Source organism: Rhodofomes roseus, assembly GCF_022264815.1.
Source record: "Rhodofomes roseus strain CIRM-BRFM 1785 chromosome Unknown C8Q71scaffold_14, whole genome shotgun sequence".
Taxonomy (NCBI): Eukaryota; Fungi; Basidiomycota; class Agaricomycetes; order Polyporales; family Fomitopsidaceae; genus Rhodofomes; species Rhodofomes roseus.
Genome location: NW_025952970.1, coordinates 1 through 16,980, shown reverse-complemented (window position 1 = coordinate 16,980; position 16,980 = coordinate 1). Strand labels below are relative to the sequence as shown.

Below are 16,980 nucleotides of genomic sequence, written 5' to 3'. Positions count from 1 at the left end.
CGTATGCGTCAACTTGACATTCCTCGTCGAGGTCTTGCGCTATGAGCAGTCCCTGCAAATGGTGTCACGCCGGATTGGATATGTATATAAGTATGTCAGATCGACATTCCAGTCATCTCTCGCGGAGGTGAACCAGCGTATAATACCCTAGACTAAGAGGATGTGCACCATGACGGCAATGGCTCAGTGCGCAGGAATCAGTGTTGCGGCAGGGTATTAGGGGACGAACCAACATATAATTGTCGTTCAGCTGCGATGCGCTCAATGGTCCTGAATACCAAGGCCTTCATCTTCTATGTTTTCTGTTCTATGTAAGTACCACATTAGACACGATGACCAGCTAGTACTGCTCAGTGGCACGTTCCCGTGTCACGGTCCTCCCATTCTATATTCCTCGCGAACGGGGTAGTAAGTACAAACATAACTACATGCTACAGATCGTCCGCGCACCTCCCTCACAGTCGCAATCCATTTTTGGTGTTCATGCACATAGGCAGCAGTGGCACCTACACACTCGCGCCCTTCTCAACGGCCGCCCGCCCGTCGCCCACGTAGCGCTCAATCACGGCCTTGACCGCCTCGATGTCGTTCGGCACGTCCTCCACGCGGCGCTCGCGCTCGAGCAACCCGCGGAACTCCTCAGGGAGCACGTCCTGCGCGAAGTCGAAGCTTGGCTCGCCCGCCAGCGCGCGCGTCACTGCCTCGGAGAACTTGGCGGGGTGCGCCGTCGACAAGACTACCTGGACCGTGCTCGGCGCGCTGTGCACAGAAAATGTCAGTGGCCATGCAGCGAGATGAGAGGAAGAAGACCTACTTGTGAGGGCTGACGAGTCCGGCGGCGCACAGCCCAACCGCGGTGTGTGGGTCGGCAATATAGGACGGCGAGGAACCGTAGTACGATCTGATCGTCTCTAGCGTCTGCCAGGCACATCCCTCAGTATCATCGAACGTACGCACACAGTGGCGACACGCACCTGCTCGTCCGATATCCGCTCAGCCACAAAGTCCCTGCGCGCGGCCTCCAGCACGGCCGTAGGGACTTGCACGCGGCCGTCCACCTTCACGGCACGCATCCAGCCGTCAACCGTCGCGCACGCTGCCCGCACGCGCGCCACGTCGTCCGCGCTCGCGCCCTGCTCCTCGTACGCGAGGTACCAAAGCAGCCGCTCAAAGTTGCTCGAGACGAGGATGTCCATCGCGGGGCTCTGTGTCTCGCGCACGCCGGCGACGGCCTGCTTCCCGTCGCTCGCACCAGGGGAAGGCGCGGAGTCGACCTTCTCGTACGCGCCGCTGCGCCAGAAGCGCGCGAGGATGTCATTTGCGTTCGTCGCGATGACCAGCTTCCCCATCGGGAGGCCCATGCGCTTCGCGTAGTAGCCCGCGAGGACGTCGCCGAAGTTGCCCGTGGGAACGACGAACTGGAGCTGTGCGCCTTGCGGGAGCTGGTGCGCGCGGCGAGCGTGGAAGTGTGCGAGGAAGTAGTAGACCGTCTGCGCGAGGATGCGCGCCCAGTTGATCGAGTTGACCGCGCCGAGCCTGTGCCGCGCGTTGAACGCGGTGTCCGCGAAGAGCGCCTTGACCGCGTCCTGGCAGTCGTCAAATGTGCCGCGCACCGCGAGATTGTGGACGTTCGCGTCGGCAACCGTTGTCATCTGCGCCTCCTGAATCGGCGAGACGCGCCCCTTCGGGTGGAGGATGAAGATCGAGACGTCCGCCTTGCCCCGCAGGCCGTAAATCGCCGCGCTGTGTACAGTGGTCTGTGCGTACATCCCAGGCGAAGGGAGAGCGTGCTCACCTCCCAGTGTCCCCGCTCGTCGCACCAACAACAGTCAACTTCTCCCGCTTCTCTCCGGGACCTTTCCTGCTGTTCCGCCGCACGAGGAAGAACTCGAAGAGGTTCCCGAGGAGCTGTAGCGCGACGTCCTTGAACGCGAACGTCGGGCCGTGGAAGAGCTCCAGCACATACGTCTTGTCGCTCAGCTGCTTCAACGGTGAGATTTCTGGGTGGCGGAAGGTGCTGTAAGACTTGTCGACCAGTGTGCGCAGTTCGTCGTGCGAGATCTCAGAGGGGGATATGTAAAGCGACAGGATCTCTACTGAGAGGTCTTGGAAGGAGTAGTCGCGCCAGCGTTCCTCCCAGTCAGCGGGGAGAGATGGGATTCGTTCTGGGATATAGAGACCGCCATTCGGGGCGAGGCCTGTCAAGACGGTCTACGTGTTCGTTAACAAAGTCCTGCTCGCGAAAGACCGAGCGACCTACCTCCTCGAAGGAGAGCAATTGTTCAGCCCCTCTTGTGGAGAAGTAGCGCATTGTAATTCGATACCGTTGTGGATCCAGATGCAGGGTTCGTGCAGCGAAGATCTCCTGCGAGCGCAATGCGAGCGAGTATGAGGCTGGCCTGGAGTAGGCTTTGGATCGGTTGCAGCTGCAGATGAGTGCAGATGACTCGCCATTTCCCGGCCGGGCGCTCATGCGATGTATTGCTGTTTTTGGAAGTCATTGAGCGGGCCGTATACTGTTTTCGAAGAAGAACCTCCGGCATTCCTACCCAGGATAGTACGTGGCCTGATAGAACAAATGTGCTGCGTAGCAATTGATAACCGCAGCTTCCTGAAGTCAAGGTGTCGTGTAGTTGTCTCCGCGCTCGACCAGTTACAGTGTAATAGCGGCAGCTGCCGCGCACCCAATTAATATTGTGGTTGCCCATTTCCCCGGCCCCGCTATGTCCGTAGAGAAACTCTGATATGGACTAGAAAGCACGGGAACGCACCAGCCCGAATGCGGGCCCCTGACCTGCAGACTGGTCTGCAGTTGGTCTGCAGGTCGTCCTTGCGCGCGTTCCGCGTCCACGTGAAGATGGTTGCCGAGGTTAGAGTAAGCCTGTCGAAGTCTTTCGGACGCAAGGCCGACAAATCCTCCCGTCGTTGCGAAGCACGGCTTGGATAGACCCCGGGTATATAGCCCTGAGGCACGGCTTTCACTTCTGGGCTGACTCGTCGCGTTGGGTATTCCATCGTCCCGCAAAGGTCTTGCGCCACCAAGCCACTAGCAGGTCTGCGTCAACCTTCAAACCGTCCCAAGATGAGTGCAATGTGGTCCAGGTCCGTCTCGTACGCGGGTTTCGCGAGGCGACCAACAGTTTCGCCTCTGCTGCGTCGAGGGTTCGCCAGCAGCCTGTCCAGGATGCGTGAGTGCAAGTCGTGCGCAACGCGAGGATGACGCGCTGACATGCATGGCACCATGCTTTCTACCTCACACCACCCACGGGCTATCGCGACTTCACCTCGTTTCGCAAACAACCACACACGACCCCGACGGAATATTGTTCCACATTGTTGGCTACTGTACTTCGCGACCCATGACTTGCAGAGGAGAAAATTGCGGTCAAGAACCCAGTGGTGGAACTGGATGGAGATGAGATGACGAGGATTATCTGGAAGAAAATCAGGGAAGAGGTGAGCAGCTATGTCTTTCGAGCCGTAGTCCGTCCTAAACCTGTAGGCTAGCTCATTCTCCCCTATGTCCAACTCGACATCAAGTACTTCGACCTCGGTCTCGAGCACCGAGACGCGGTACGTGCATCTCGCCGCCCTCGCCTCCAATCCTCCTGACCCATTCACGCCTTCGCATGCCGCCCACGCACACAGACGGACGACGGGGTGACCGTCGAGTCGGCCGAGGCCATCCTCAAGTACAATGTGGGCATCAAATGCGCGACGATCACGCCAGACGAGGCGCGTGTGAAGGAGTTCAGCCTCAAGCAAATGTGGAAGAGCCCCAACGGGACGATCCGCAACATCCTCGGCGGCACCGTCTTCCGCGAGCCCATCATCCTGAACAGCATCCCCAAGCCGATCCCGGGCTGGAAGAACCCAATTGTCATCGGCCGTCATGCGTTTGGTGACCAGGTGCGTTGCCGTCCTGGATGCACGCTAGAGCCTGTGCCAACACGGTCTGGATGCAGTACCGCTCGACGGACTTCGTTGCGCCGGGTCCGGGCAAGCTGCAGCTCGTGTACTCGCCTGCAGACGGCGGCAAGCCGACTGTCATGGACGTCTACGACTTCAAGGGCAAGGGTGTCGCGATGAGCATGTACAACACCGACGATGTGAGACAGTTCCGTCATAAGACTCACCCAGGACGGTGCTGACTAGTTGGGCAGTCCATTACAGGATTTGCACACTCATCCTTCAAGATGGCACTGGCTAAGAAGATGCCCCTGGTATGCGGCCATACTTGATCGCTTCTACTCGTTTTACTCACTACCGCCGTGCAGTTCATGTCAACCAAGAACACGATCATGAAGAAGTACGACGGTCGCTTCAAAGACATCTTCCAGGACATCTACGAGAGGTCAGTCTATCCCCTCGCTGCTTGCCGACCCTAGCCGACCTCCTTCCAGCACGTACAAGTCGCAGTTCGAGGCGGCAGGCATCTACTACGAGCACCGGCTCATCGACGACATGGTCGCGCAGGCGATCAAGTCCTCGGGCGGGTTCGTCTGGGCGTGCAAGAACTACGACGGCGACGTGCAGTCCGACATCCTCGCGCAGGGCTTCGGCTCGCTGGGGATGATGACCTCGGAGCTGATCACGCCCGACGGGAAGACGATCGAGTCCGAGGCCGCGCACGGCACGGTGACGCGCCACTACCGCGAGTACCAGAAGGGCAACGAGACGTCGACGAACCCCGTCGCGTCCATCTTCGCGTGGACGCGCGGCCTCAAGCACCGCGCGGGCCTCGACGGGAACGAGCCCCTCAAGGCGTTCTGTGACGACCTCGAGAAGGCGTGCGTGGAGGTCATCGACATTGACGGCATCATGACGAAGGACCTTGCGCTCGCGATCCATGGGAAGGAGATGAAGCGTGAGCACTGGGTCGTCACAGATGCGTACATGGACAGCGTGAACGTGAGTAAACTCAAGCATACCCAGAGTGGACCGCACTGACAGGACCGTGACCGTGCAGAACAAGCTCAAGCAGAAGATGGCAGCGAGGGCCAACGTGTAGATACTTATCGTGTATCCGTAGGCCTCTTGGGCCAGTTTGTGTGCAGTGCCGTAGTCTTGCTACTTATGTATCCCACATCGACACACTACTTGTATTGATTGAGAATGCGACTTGTTTTGGGCGTGCTCCTGCAGTGACTGACTGAATAATATACATGAGATGATACAACGGCGACTTATGCGACACAGAACTTCGATGTATGTACACTATCATATGCGCGGGGTCCAAGAGAGCGGGGTATATGCAGAAAGCGAATGCAAGACAGAACGAAAGACTATGTACGGGGATAAAGACGATATTGATACGCAACAGGTGGAAAACGATCGACAGCCGCGGGGTGGACATCGCGGCCGGGGGAAGCGACAGAGGAAGATATTCGATACATAAATACAAGTCTTGAAGGGTCTTGCAGTCGGAGGGTATTCATCCATACGTCGTTCAGACAAACATTGAGACGTCGAGGCCGTCAGAAAAGTCGAGCACAATGATCTTTTGGTCATGCGAAGTGCTAGATCCGCCATCCGTCAGCCACTCTCCGCGTCAGGGGGAAACACTGCGGGCACACTCACCTCACAATGCGGCAAAAGTCAAACTTCACGTCGAATATATGGCTGTTGTGGCAGTTGCGGAACTCGCGCAGCATCTTGCCCGTCCGCCAGTCCCACACCTTCACCGTCTTGTCGTAGCTGGCGCTAACGAGGCGTCCGCTCCTCGGGTCGAACGACAGCGCGCGCACGAGCAGGTCGTGCCCGGCGAGCGTGCGCAGGCATGCGCCCGTCGACGCCTGCCAGACCTTGATCTTGCAGTCGTTCGAGCCGGAAATGATGTAGTCATCCTTGAACTCGATGCACGCGAGCCCGCGGTCGTGCCCCTCGAACGTGCGAAGCCGCTTGCCCGAGGGGATGTCCCACAGCATCATCTTCCCGTCCCCGCTCGCGCTCACGACCTTCCCGTCCTGCAGCCCGACGGCGTTCACGGGGCCCTCGTGGCCGCGGAACGTGCAGTGCAGCTGCAGCGTGCGGCGGTCCCAGACACGGATCAGTGCATCCTTCGAGCTGGGAAGACATGAGCTGGGAGCACTCGCATATAGCAAGGGGTTACTCACCAGCTTACGATCCATCTTGAGTCGATCCTGAGGTCCAGGACACCACCAGTATGTCCCCTCAGCACCGCCACAATGTCTGCCTTCACCTGGCCGTCCTCACCAGCCACAGGTGTGCGCGCACGGAGATCCCACACGCACACCGAGCAGTCGCTCGAGCCGCTCACCATGAAGCCATGCCTCCACACATTCTCATCCACCCATTCTTCCTCATCGTCCGTGGAAAAGTCCCAGTCCTTATCGAACTTGAGACACAGCACGCTCCCCCGGTGGCCCGTGAACGTCGCCAGACAGCGCCCCGTCTTCAGACTCCACACCTTGATTGTGCGGTCGCGCGAGCCGGTCACGATCCGCCGCGAGTCGAACTCGAGACAGTACACGCTGTCCATGTGCCCGCTGAGCCGCTTCACCTTGGGCTCCCATGTCGATGCGCCCCCGTCCGCGCGATCCTTCGCACGCCACCGGCGGTCCAGCTCCGCCCGCACCCGGCACGTCTCGTACCATGCCAGCTCCAGCGGGGCCGGCAGCCACGACTTCGACGCAGATAGCGGCGCTTGGGGGGCCCGCCGGAGGTCGATGTCCCAGCCATCTGGTTGGCGCCGTGTAAACAACGAGCGCCAGACGGAATTGTCTCGGCAGAGGCGGTTCCACGTCCTGTGCAGAACACGTCAGGATGGTGGTCCACTGGAGCGTAGCGCATGTACGTACTTGCTCACGCGGAGGCACGCAAGCACAGCTTGCAGGTCAAGGAACGACAGCAGGTAGAGCGCGGTCTCTGGAGGCAACAGACCTACGATATCTGGAGAAGGCGATGACGACAGTCAGTTCATGAACACAACCGCGGCCAGCTCGCTACCCGAAATGAATGAATGCACGAAATGAACAGGACGGCCCCGGACGAGCACTCCGTCGCAAGGGCAGCAGATCATTAAAGACGTCGGCAGCATATCGCGCACGTGGCCACGGTTGGATTGGGCGATGTTCGCGCAGGAGCCAGCGAGGGGACTGCGAGCACAGCCGGACCATGCACTCAAAGCACTCACCAGTACCAGTGATCCGTGTAGCGTCGATGAAGCATGCCTCGTCGTCGATCAGCTCGCCCTCCTCGCCATCCAGCGGCGGCAGGTTCATGTAATCGATGTACTCGGTGTCCGTCACGATGCCGTCGCGCCATGTCGATACGAAGGGCAGACCGGCGCGCCGCTTGCCTTTGCGCCCAGGAGAGCCTTCCCGCAGAGCGTCCCAGATGCGCGGGATGATCCCCAGCGTGAGGCTGCGCGATGGCTTCATGGGCGACGCACCGCTGCCGTTCGGGTAGTACGTCGAGGCATACGGATAGTAGCCGTTCACAGTGCGGCGACCAGAACTTCCGCAGCGCGGCGTGTTCTCCATGGAAGGGCACGGATACTTGTCCGCGTCCCAGCTGACGATGGAATATGTGTCCGTGCGGAAGCTCGGCGAGGGCGAGGGTGGGCGCGTGACCGTCAGATTGCGGGGGACAGCGACGTCTGCGCCATCGACGGTCTCCATCTCTATGTTGGAGTAGGCTAGTGTGAACGCGGTGCTGGCAGAGGTCGATGCGCGAAGGGTGTCAGACTCTGGAGGCAGATCCGAGGTGGTGATGAATGGAGAGCCGAGCACGGAGGTGCACATGTTGCTGAAGCGTGCAGTCCGCTCTTCGTCCGCAGTGTGTGCTCTATGGGTACGGCGAAGAGTTGCGGCGGCCATGACGGATGCGACACAGTGAGGATGAGGGCTTTGGGGCCGTCGAGTTTGCTATAATTTAGGTGGGTAGCGACGCGAGACAACGTCCGAGCAACGTCCGAGATAACAGGAGAAGGCCAAGACAAGGCCGATGCAGTGAGATGGGTCTCGTTTGATGACGCGTATGGAGATGGAGTATGGTACCGTGACGATGACTGAAATGACCGGCGAGCGACGAGTGCACCAGGATCGCAGAGCTGGGTATCTTCTGGCAGCGAGAGGGTCGCAGAAGAGGGGGGACCGGGCGTTGATGGTGGAGGTGGTTGAGGTGGCGGTCCAGCAGACAATTAGGGTGGAATGAAAGAAGGCGGCGAGAAAGCAACCTAGAACGACCGACACACAGACGCCCCAGCAGCGCGTGCCATCCACCACGACCAGGTGTCGGTGGGAAACCCGAGCCGGGCTCGGTGAGTGCTCGGTGGCGCTTGACGCGGACGCCTTGACGGTTCGGCTCGGCTTCGGCCACTCCCATGCGTCGAGCACGCATCTGGTCTACTGTCCTGCACGCTCGTTGAGTTTGTCAGTGATATATGACTCGAAAACATAGGTGTAGCAGCACGAGATACTGACGAGTCTTGCGGTACTTCTTAGTCTGAGACTTCCGCCTCCCACATCATGTCATGGTGCAGATCTGCAGAGATCGAGACTTGCTCGTAATGTCAATATTTAGTACTCAGGGATACGGCCCCGAAGCCCAATCAATCATTGGTGCACGACGCACAGAGCGACAAAGATGAATGGAGTACATAATAAGTACTCACCATTGAACACAAGGTCTCAGGCCGAGTGGAAGATTCACGCATCTCGGAGCGTACGGTGACAGGAAGGGATGCGCATATACCCATCAAATGGAGCTATTTTAATGGATACAACAAATCTTGCTGTATTTCCCTGTATACAGCGAAGTCAGTCGTATGCGGTATGTGCCTTTTTTGCCCTGGACGCACCTCTGCTAAGTACTGGTGACCAGGAGAGTCCTATGGGGCCATGTGATGGATGAATCCGCTGGCTTTCTGTGTATATAAAAAGCAGTGAGCTCACAGCCGTTCGCCGTCGACCAGAGCCCGAGTGTTGAGCGAAGGTCTGAAGCTTGAAGCTTGATGAAAGTCCCGCATACGGCACCAGTGCGGTGGCCAGCCACATTTTAATTGACGCGTCGCGGTCACGGGATCGTTCCTGTTTGGGGCATGCGCCGCCGCGGTTCGATTCGGTTTTAAGTAAGTTGAACTTGCGACGTTGGGCACGTCTCTTGGTCGTTCGCACTGTCCGGATCCGTGGTATCATTCGCTGTTAAAATCCTTTCATTCTCATTGATTTTGCTAGCAGCGCGGCAGTGTGAGTATAATTTGCTTACGACTGGACATAGATCATCGTCCGAGTTCAGCCTCTACTAACTACTATGGTCAGGCCTGACGCAAGTAGCTCGGGGATACCGTCAAGGGGGATCGTTCAAATGTATGGCATTCAAGTTGCTGCTGCTTCCATAGCAAATTACTTCTTGGACCACGTCAAGTCTGCGAAAGACGAGTTCCTCAGGCCCCGGCCGCCGAGTCCGCGATTGCCAGGTCCGCCTTCGAGCTAATGCTGTTGCAATCGGCGCAGAGCACTTCGTGAATGAACGCAGATTCCAGGGCACCGAGCTGACTGAAAGGTGCGTTGGTCATACCCGACTACACAGCTGACATTATTTATTGATGACGCTGGGACAGATCGTCTACGATAGGTTCCGTGTCAACCGTAATGAGCAATGCTGTCGTCGGGTGCATTCTGCCAGAACCTGATGACCTGGACGTGCTGAGTATGAAGCGTCTGCTTTGGGGCATCATATCTGCAATGAGGCTGATCTGTTGCACCCACGCTGAGGCTTCCTCGCAACGTCGATCGTCAGTGGAATAATAGTCGACGGACTTGGGTACTTTTGTCCGCGCATTTTGCAAATAGATGAATGCTCTAGGCTACAGACGCCCTGTACAATGACAGTCGACAGCACTTTAGACACTCGGGCAACAGCAAAACGAGACGCCGCTGTGTGTGTGTGCAGATGGGTCAAGTTCAAATGTGGGCCTCTCCTTAAGCTTGCTGACTCGTTGAACCTCACTGGAAGGCAGAAGCAATCCCGCTATCCTGATCAAGGCGTCCGGGGACGACTCGGGCGCAGCACTGTCCCGCCGAGGCAACAAGGCACCACAGCCTGCCGCCGGAGAACAAGCTTCAGAAACAGAAACGGTGAGCCTCAGGCTGCCGCATCATCAGCAGACCGGAGGATGATGAAGGCCCAGTCACTAACTATAGACCTTCCAGTCAGCGTTCATCACTCGACTAAACAGGCTGACGATGGGGAGGTCCGTATCTTCTGTCCTCGAAGCCCGAGCCTTCAGCTCGTCCGTCGTTGTTGTGCCAATGCATGAACAATGTCGGTGTTTGAGAGTCCGTGAAAATGCTGGTGAAGTCTTTGCGCACGGAATTGCTCGAAGCCCATAATTGTCTTACAGTGAGCGCTCTAGGCTATTCTAAGTTTACAATATAGTAGCTGATCGCTGCCAGTGCCCGAGGCGAGCAGAGATAACGAGGATTGGCAATATCTACTACTACGGTCAGTGCACGCCTCTTCTGTTTAGTACTACGTATACGTCCTGCAGTTCACGTCATCTGCGCTTCTTCCGAGCGGCAGGTCCGCCCCAAACATTCTAGCAGACGCGTGGATTACTATGGCCAGCAAGAACAGAAGCTGACGCTTCTCTTCGCTCTTGCTCAGCGAGTGATCAGCACAGGTTCCCTGCCTTCCTATACAAACAACGGAAAGATGAGTGGGCCAGTACCGGTTAGGGCGAGTTGTTCGCATTCTCTTTGATCGAGCGACATATATAATGCGGCGACTGTGCTGAACACCAGATAACGCAACAGGATCCCTCGAGATGGAAGACTACCACGTCGCGGCTGCACCTAACACCTCTTACTTCACGCCTCTGCAGGATCCACCGGCGGGGACCGCTTTCGACCCACAATCCGATGGGAAGCCTATCCCCAAGCTGTTCCAACCTATCAGGATTCGCGGCCTGCAGCTGCAGAACCGCATCATGGTGAGTTCATCGAGCTCGATGGGATGCAGTGGTGAGACTCACGCGCACCCCCTGTAGCTGTCACCCATGGTCCAGATATCCGGCGACAATGGCAAGGTGACCCCCTGGCACACGGCGCACCGTGAGTAGCTCTATGAAATTCAGCATTTCTACGGCTCATAGAATACCGACTATGCAGTCGGCGGTATCCTCACCTTCGGCCCCGGCCTGACCTTCATCGAGGGCGCAGGCGTCCTGCCAGAGGGCCGCGTGATGCCGCAAGACCTCGGGCTCTGGGACGACGCGCAGATCGAGCCGCTCCGGCAGCTCGTCGAGTTCGCGCACTCGCAGGGCCAGAAGGTCGGCATCCAGCTGAACCACGCCGGGCGCAAGGGCTCCACCGTCGCGCTGTGGCTGTCCTTCCACGCGATCTCGACGCGCGCGGTCGGCGGCTGGCCGGACGAGCTCGTCGCGCCGTCCGCGGTCCCGTACAAGGCGGGCGAGCCCGTGCCCCACGCGCTTGACGAGGCCGGAATACGGCGCGTCGTGCAGGGCTTCGTGGATGCCGCGCGCCGCGCGATCGAAGCGGGCGTGGACGTCCTCGAGATACATGGCGCGCATGGGTACCTGCTCCACCAGTTCCTGAGCCCCGTTACGAACAAGCGGACGGACAAGTATGGCGGGAGCTTTGAGAATCGTATCCGTCTGTCGGTCGAGGTGGTCGATGCGGTACGGGTTGTGATGCCTGAGGACATGCCCCTTTTCTTTAGGTGAGGACAGTGCAACAAGCCCGTCGAGGAATATACTGCTGACCGGTTGTGTACAGGGTATCTGCAACGGACTGGCTGGAGAAGGTCGCACCGAACGAGGCATCGTGGCGCTCTGAGGACACCGTACGGCTGGCCGAGGTTCTCGCCAACCACGGAGTCGACGTCTACGATGTCTCCTCAGGGGGTCTGGACGCCAGACAGAAGATCGAGTTCGTCGAGCCCGCGTACCAGGCCCCGTACGCGGAGGCGGTCAAGAAGCGGGTCGGCGACAGAATGCTGGTGGCGAGCGTCGGCGGCGTGACAGACGCGCACATCGCGCAGCACGTCCTCGTGGACATGGGCATCGATCTCGCCGCCGTCGGCCGGCAGTTCCTGCGGGACCACCAGACGGTGTGGACGTTTGCTGAGCAGCTCGGGGTGGAGATCAAGCTGCCCAACCAGGTTGGCTGGGTATATGGTGGAAGAGGCGGCGTGCGGAAGAAGAAGGAAACAGTCAAGGAGAATGGCCGCGCTGTGTCAGGGAAGAGAGATAGCTTCTTGAAGGTCACGATGAACAGGCTGTCGGTGAAGCTGAAGTGAAAGCGGATGGAGTTATCGCTGGTCTGCGGAGTCTTTGGATTAGTTAATTCGCATTCTGTGATTGTGTGCCATAGAAACAGCTACATTGTAGTTCACAGTCTAGCTGTGTTGTTTTATAGGTCAACGTATGTCCATAGTAGGTATCTAGATGCTAACGTTGTGCCAACTGAACTACCGTGACGCGAGGAGCGTGAACGTTGAAGGTCAAATATCGTGTACGGAACCCTCAAATCCCGCCGACGTCGTGCCCGCTTGACCCGTACACGCGTAGGCATGTTGCCGATGTCCCATCCGACCTATCCAGAGTCCGCGCCTCAGTTCCCGTGCGCAGACGGAGCTGTCGCCGGAATTCATAAATTTGACGGCTGTGCCGGGCGATTGCGCTAGTGGTGAGGATTGTACCTCGTATGATTGCGCGTTCTAGCGTCGACGTCCGCTCGGAGGCCTTCGAGGTCGGGACTCGAGTGAGGGCTGCAGCGCTCAGCACTCAATTCATCACTGCATTCCAACACGGCGTTCGTGGAATGGTAGTGTAACCTGGTGTGACGTCAGGCTTCAAGAATTCAGGCGATACCGTGTGTGCTCCCAGGGGCTCCCAGTAGACGCAAGACCGCACAAACATATGTATGTGTCAATTTGATATTCTGTTCCGCTCGACGATAACTCGTCCTCACTGCAGAATGTCAAAACCTGCGCACACGCCGAAAGTTTCCATGTATCGTCGTGAAACTTTCATGAACTCACGTGATACTTTGCTCGCCGCCGGAAACTTTCATTCCGGAAACTATCGCTCACGAAACTATCCAAACTATCAATGTCCCTGAAACTTTCGTTCGCGTCGTCGGAAACTTTCATGGTAACGGATTTGTTCAATGTATCAATGTATCGTAACTTTCAAACTTTCAAAGTATCAAACTGTCGTGCTGCTGCCTAGGCGGTCGATCCACGGTATATAAGGAGGGGCTCCTGGCTGTTCAATCGCCATCCGAGCTCTGTCGGTGTCTCGTCTGAGCGACCTCGACCTCCTCCTTCTCGTCAGACGACATGTCGACCATCTCTATGCTAGCCTTCACTGAACGGAACCCTGCCCTTGCTGCTGTTCTACCCCTCGATACACTCGTACTCTTCATCCGACTTGTTGCCCATCTGAAAGAGCGACTATCTTGGAGTGTTTCAGCTTCTCTTTCAGAGCCCCCAGTATTTCTACCACCTAATATTCTCCAGTTTCTCAGCCTTGCTCTTGACACTCATCCCACAGTTCTGCAGGAGTGCTGGGCAGCCCTGAGCCATCACATATGGCAGTCTCATGTCCATACACAAGGGTGGGGTTCCAGTGATTTGCTGGATATTTTTCTCATTCATGGTACAGCCTTAGGAATTGGTATGTTCAGTCTCATTCATATCATATACAGTGCTGATCTAGTCATTTCTAGGCTTCTGTGATATGTTCCCACCTATGCGGAGCTGTCTGGATTGTCAGGGTCATGCAGCTGCTGAGGTTACTGACCTGACACAGCTTGTCTGGACACAAGTCACTGTCTTCACATGCTATTGGGGTCCCATTCCTTCCTGGTCACTGTCTGCAAAATGTCGTGGTATGCATGTGTTGACAGATACTGTGTGTGATGGAGCCCATTCAGCGGAATGGCCGATGCTGTTAGGGTAGCGGATGCGTGAAAAACCCCAATGTATTCGGCGAGCTGACGTCGGCCGAGCGGGGCGTTTTCATTAACGGGATGGGCGAATAGGCGCCTTGGGTTGGTGATGGGCGGATGACTGGGCGATAAACGGTAGCAGGGTGCCGTTTCTTTTTGCAGTGCATTGTTGGGATAGGCGGTCGGATGGTTGGCCTGACCAATGGCCATGTAGTCGGCCGAGCACGTAAGAGCGAGTGCATTTAAGAGCGAGTACCTTTAAGAGCGAGTGCCTTTTATTGTCGGGTGGCATTGGCCATGGGCCAGCGGACCGTCGGATGACATTGATAGTTGTGCGTTCCAGTATTGGATGGGCGGGCGGACTGTTGGCCCGCCCAATGACCATGGGCGAACCAACGTCGGCTGATATGGTATTGACGGTTGGGCTCAACGATGGGCGGGCGGACCGTTGGCCCGCCCAATGACCATCGGCGAACCAACGTCCGCTGATATGGTATTGACAGTTGGGCTCAACGATGGGCGGGCGGACCGTTGGCCCGCCCAATGACCATCGGCGAACCAACGTCCGCTGATATGGTATTGACAGTTGGGCTCAACGATGGGCGGGCGGACCGTTGGCCCGCCCAATGACCATCGGCGAACCAACGTCCGCTGATATGGTATTGACAGTTGGGCTCAAACGATGGGCGGGCCGACCGTTGGCCCGCCCAATGACCATGGGCGAACCAACGTCGGCTGATACGGTATGAACAGTTGGGCTCAAACGATGGGCGGGCCGACCGTTGGCCCGCCCAATGACCATTGGCCTGGCTCCTAGAAATGCAGTGGGGCGACCTAAGGGCGAGTGCATTTCGTGCAATGCCTGGGGTGCTTGGCCAATTGCATGCGACCCGCTTGTGAGCAACCATCCGCTTGTACGTGGTCTGCTTCTAGGCATCCGCTTATGCCTGGTCCGCTTATGCCTGGCCTGCTTATGCCTGGCCCGCTTATGCCTGGCCCGCTTATGCCTGGCCCGCTTATGCCTGGCCCGCTTATGCCTGGTCCGCTTATAGATGTCCGCTTGTAGGTGGCCCGCCCAGCATGCGCAGGGACAGGGGGAGAGGGAGGTACGGGACGGTCGAGCTCAGGATGTACCTAGGTCTACATAGGGCTCCGCCCTCAGTGACCCTAAAGGGACGAAACAAACAAACAAACAAGGTGGCCCACTTGTTGGGTGTCCCATGTCACCTGGAGACGTCAGAGCGGCGGAAAGACTGTTTGGCTCTCAATATGTTCCCCTTCATCGGCGTCGATTATGAAGACATGTGGGCAATTGACGCTGCTACAGCCCTGAAGAGGGCAACATGTTGTTCCAAATCTCACTGAACGGTGCATTCCCCTTCAACTGTCCAAGTGCCTGCATGTTCAGTACCGATGAACGGAAAACATATCGGCTCTCGATATGTTCCCGTTCATCGGCGTCGATTATGAAGACATGTGGGCAATTGACGCTGCTACAGCCCTGAAGAGGGCAACACATCGTTCCAAATCTCACTGAACGGTGCATTACCCCTTCAACTGTCCAAGTGCCTGCATGTTCAATACCGAGGTAGGGAAAACATATCGGCTCTCGAGATGTTCCCCTTCCTCGGCATAGAATGTGAAGACGCATGGCCAGCTACAGTCCTGGAGAGGGCAACACGTCGTTCCAAATCTCCCTGAACGGTGCATTCCCCTTCAACTGTCCAAGTGCCTGCACGTTCTATACCGAGAAAGGGAAAATGTTCCCATTTCTCGGCATAGAATGTGAAGACGCATGGCCAGCTACAGCCCTGGAGAGGGCAACACGTCGTTCCAAATCTCCCTGAACGGTGCTTTCACCTTCAACTGTCCAAGTGCCTGCATGTTCAGTACCGAGATATGGAAAACATATCGAGAGATCGACTCTCAATATGTTCCCATATCTCGGTATTGAATGTGAAGACGGATGGCCAGCTACAGCCCTGGAGAGGGAGCGGGGAAAGAGACGGCACACAAGGCATGTCGTTCGCAAATCTGTCGGCCCTTCTTATATACGCGAGACGATCCTCGCCTTTGTAAGCCTTTCTATATATACGCGAGGCGATCCTCGCCTTTGTAAGCCTTTCTATATATACGCGAGGCCAACCTCGCCTTTGTAAGCCTTTCTATATTTACCCGAGGCCAACCTCGCCTTTGTAAGCCTTTCTATATTTACCCGAGGCCAACCTCGCCTTTGTAAGCCATTCCATACATTGGACATTCTATAACCTTCGGCGACATAGGATGTAAATGAAGCTCTTGTTGGGTTCCGCTTGTAGGTGGCCCGCTCGTTGCTGGTCTCCCCGTTGCTGGCACGCTTGTTGCTGGCCCGCTTGTTGGCAGTCCGCGTGTTTCTGGTGCGCCGGTCCGCCATCTACATGGCGACTTGAAAGATCAAAGCAGCGTAAAGACCAGGCCACAGACTTTCGCTTCTTCACCTTTTGCTTCTTGACAGAATGCATCAGGCGGGTTGCTCGGGTTGCATCTCGATGCCGTCACTGACGTGCAGAGAAGCTGAGGCTATATGGTAATGGGTCTGCCATTGTACGGTCAAATTTATCTCAGTTTCAATTGCCTTGGGGTGGCACAAACCTTATGTACATGCATCTCAACAACGAACAACCAACCCACCATGTGCAACCGCGACTCCTATGTTTGGCACGACAACCTTTACGTGCTGTTCCAACTCCTCCAACTGTCAGTAGAAGCCATTCAGCCCTGGTTCAAGGGCTTTGACGAAGTGGAGGAAAATGATATGTAGGCGGTTCTATTGACTTGCATGCACAAACTGACATATCACTACAGCCTTGACCATAGGGTCATGCTCGTACATATGGTGGGCCAGCACGTGCTCCGAAAGGAAGTCATCACGAAGGACGGCAAGCGCCGCACGTGGACCCTCTACGCCCAGGCCTCTCCCGTCCAAGATGAATATGTCTTGCGTTGGCTTGTCGCCCTCGTGAACGACAATAAGTCTCAGCACGCCGATCCATCTGGAGAC

General features: G+C 57.0%; 4 protein-coding genes across 4 annotated transcripts; 2 read left to right on the top strand and 2 right to left on the bottom strand.

Moving 5' to 3' along the window:
- Positions 1-506: 506 nt before the first annotated feature.
- Positions 507-2,311, bottom strand: C8Q71DRAFT_710696 (tryptophan synthase beta subunit-like PLP-dependent enzyme; the record flags this gene model as incomplete). The annotated part of the gene is made up of 5 exons (XM_047920760.1): positions 507-759; positions 815-918; positions 975-1,743; positions 1,796-2,211; positions 2,261-2,311. 5 exons carry the CDS (start codon positions 2,309-2,311, stop codon positions 507-509), a joined length of 1,593 nt encoding a protein of 530 aa, XP_047777209.1.
- A 376-nt stretch (positions 2,312-2,687) lies between these two features.
- On the top strand, positions 2,688-5,100 carry C8Q71DRAFT_766029 (isocitrate dehydrogenase). The gene is made up of 9 exons (XM_047924172.1): positions 2,688-3,188; positions 3,371-3,456; positions 3,508-3,573; positions 3,649-3,909; positions 3,966-4,109; positions 4,164-4,223; positions 4,278-4,354; positions 4,404-4,911; positions 4,970-5,100. The coding sequence occupies exons 1-9, from the start codon at positions 3,083-3,085 to the stop codon at positions 5,009-5,011; spliced, it is 1,350 nt and encodes a 449-aa protein (XP_047777208.1). The 5' UTR covers positions 2,688-3,082; the 3' UTR covers positions 5,012-5,100.
- Positions 5,101-8,182, bottom strand: C8Q71DRAFT_766026 (WD40 repeat-like protein). Its single transcript, XM_047924171.1, has 5 exons — positions 7,157-8,182; positions 6,822-6,912; positions 6,117-6,767; positions 5,581-6,066; positions 5,101-5,519 (listed from the first exon to the last, which is right to left on the bottom strand). Exons 1-5 carry the CDS (start codon positions 7,839-7,841, stop codon positions 5,450-5,452), a joined length of 1,983 nt encoding a protein of 660 aa, XP_047777207.1. The 5' UTR covers positions 7,842-8,182; the 3' UTR covers positions 5,101-5,449.
- A 2,610-nt stretch (positions 8,183-10,792) lies between these two features.
- C8Q71DRAFT_859093 (uncharacterized protein) lies at positions 10,793-12,285 on the top strand (the record flags this gene model as incomplete). Its single annotated transcript, XM_047927590.1, has 4 exons — positions 10,793-10,957; positions 11,015-11,078; positions 11,136-11,706; positions 11,763-12,285. 4 exons carry the CDS (start codon positions 10,793-10,795, stop codon positions 12,283-12,285), a joined length of 1,323 nt encoding a protein of 440 aa, XP_047777206.1.
- Between the last annotated feature and the right edge of the window lie 4,695 nt (positions 12,286-16,980).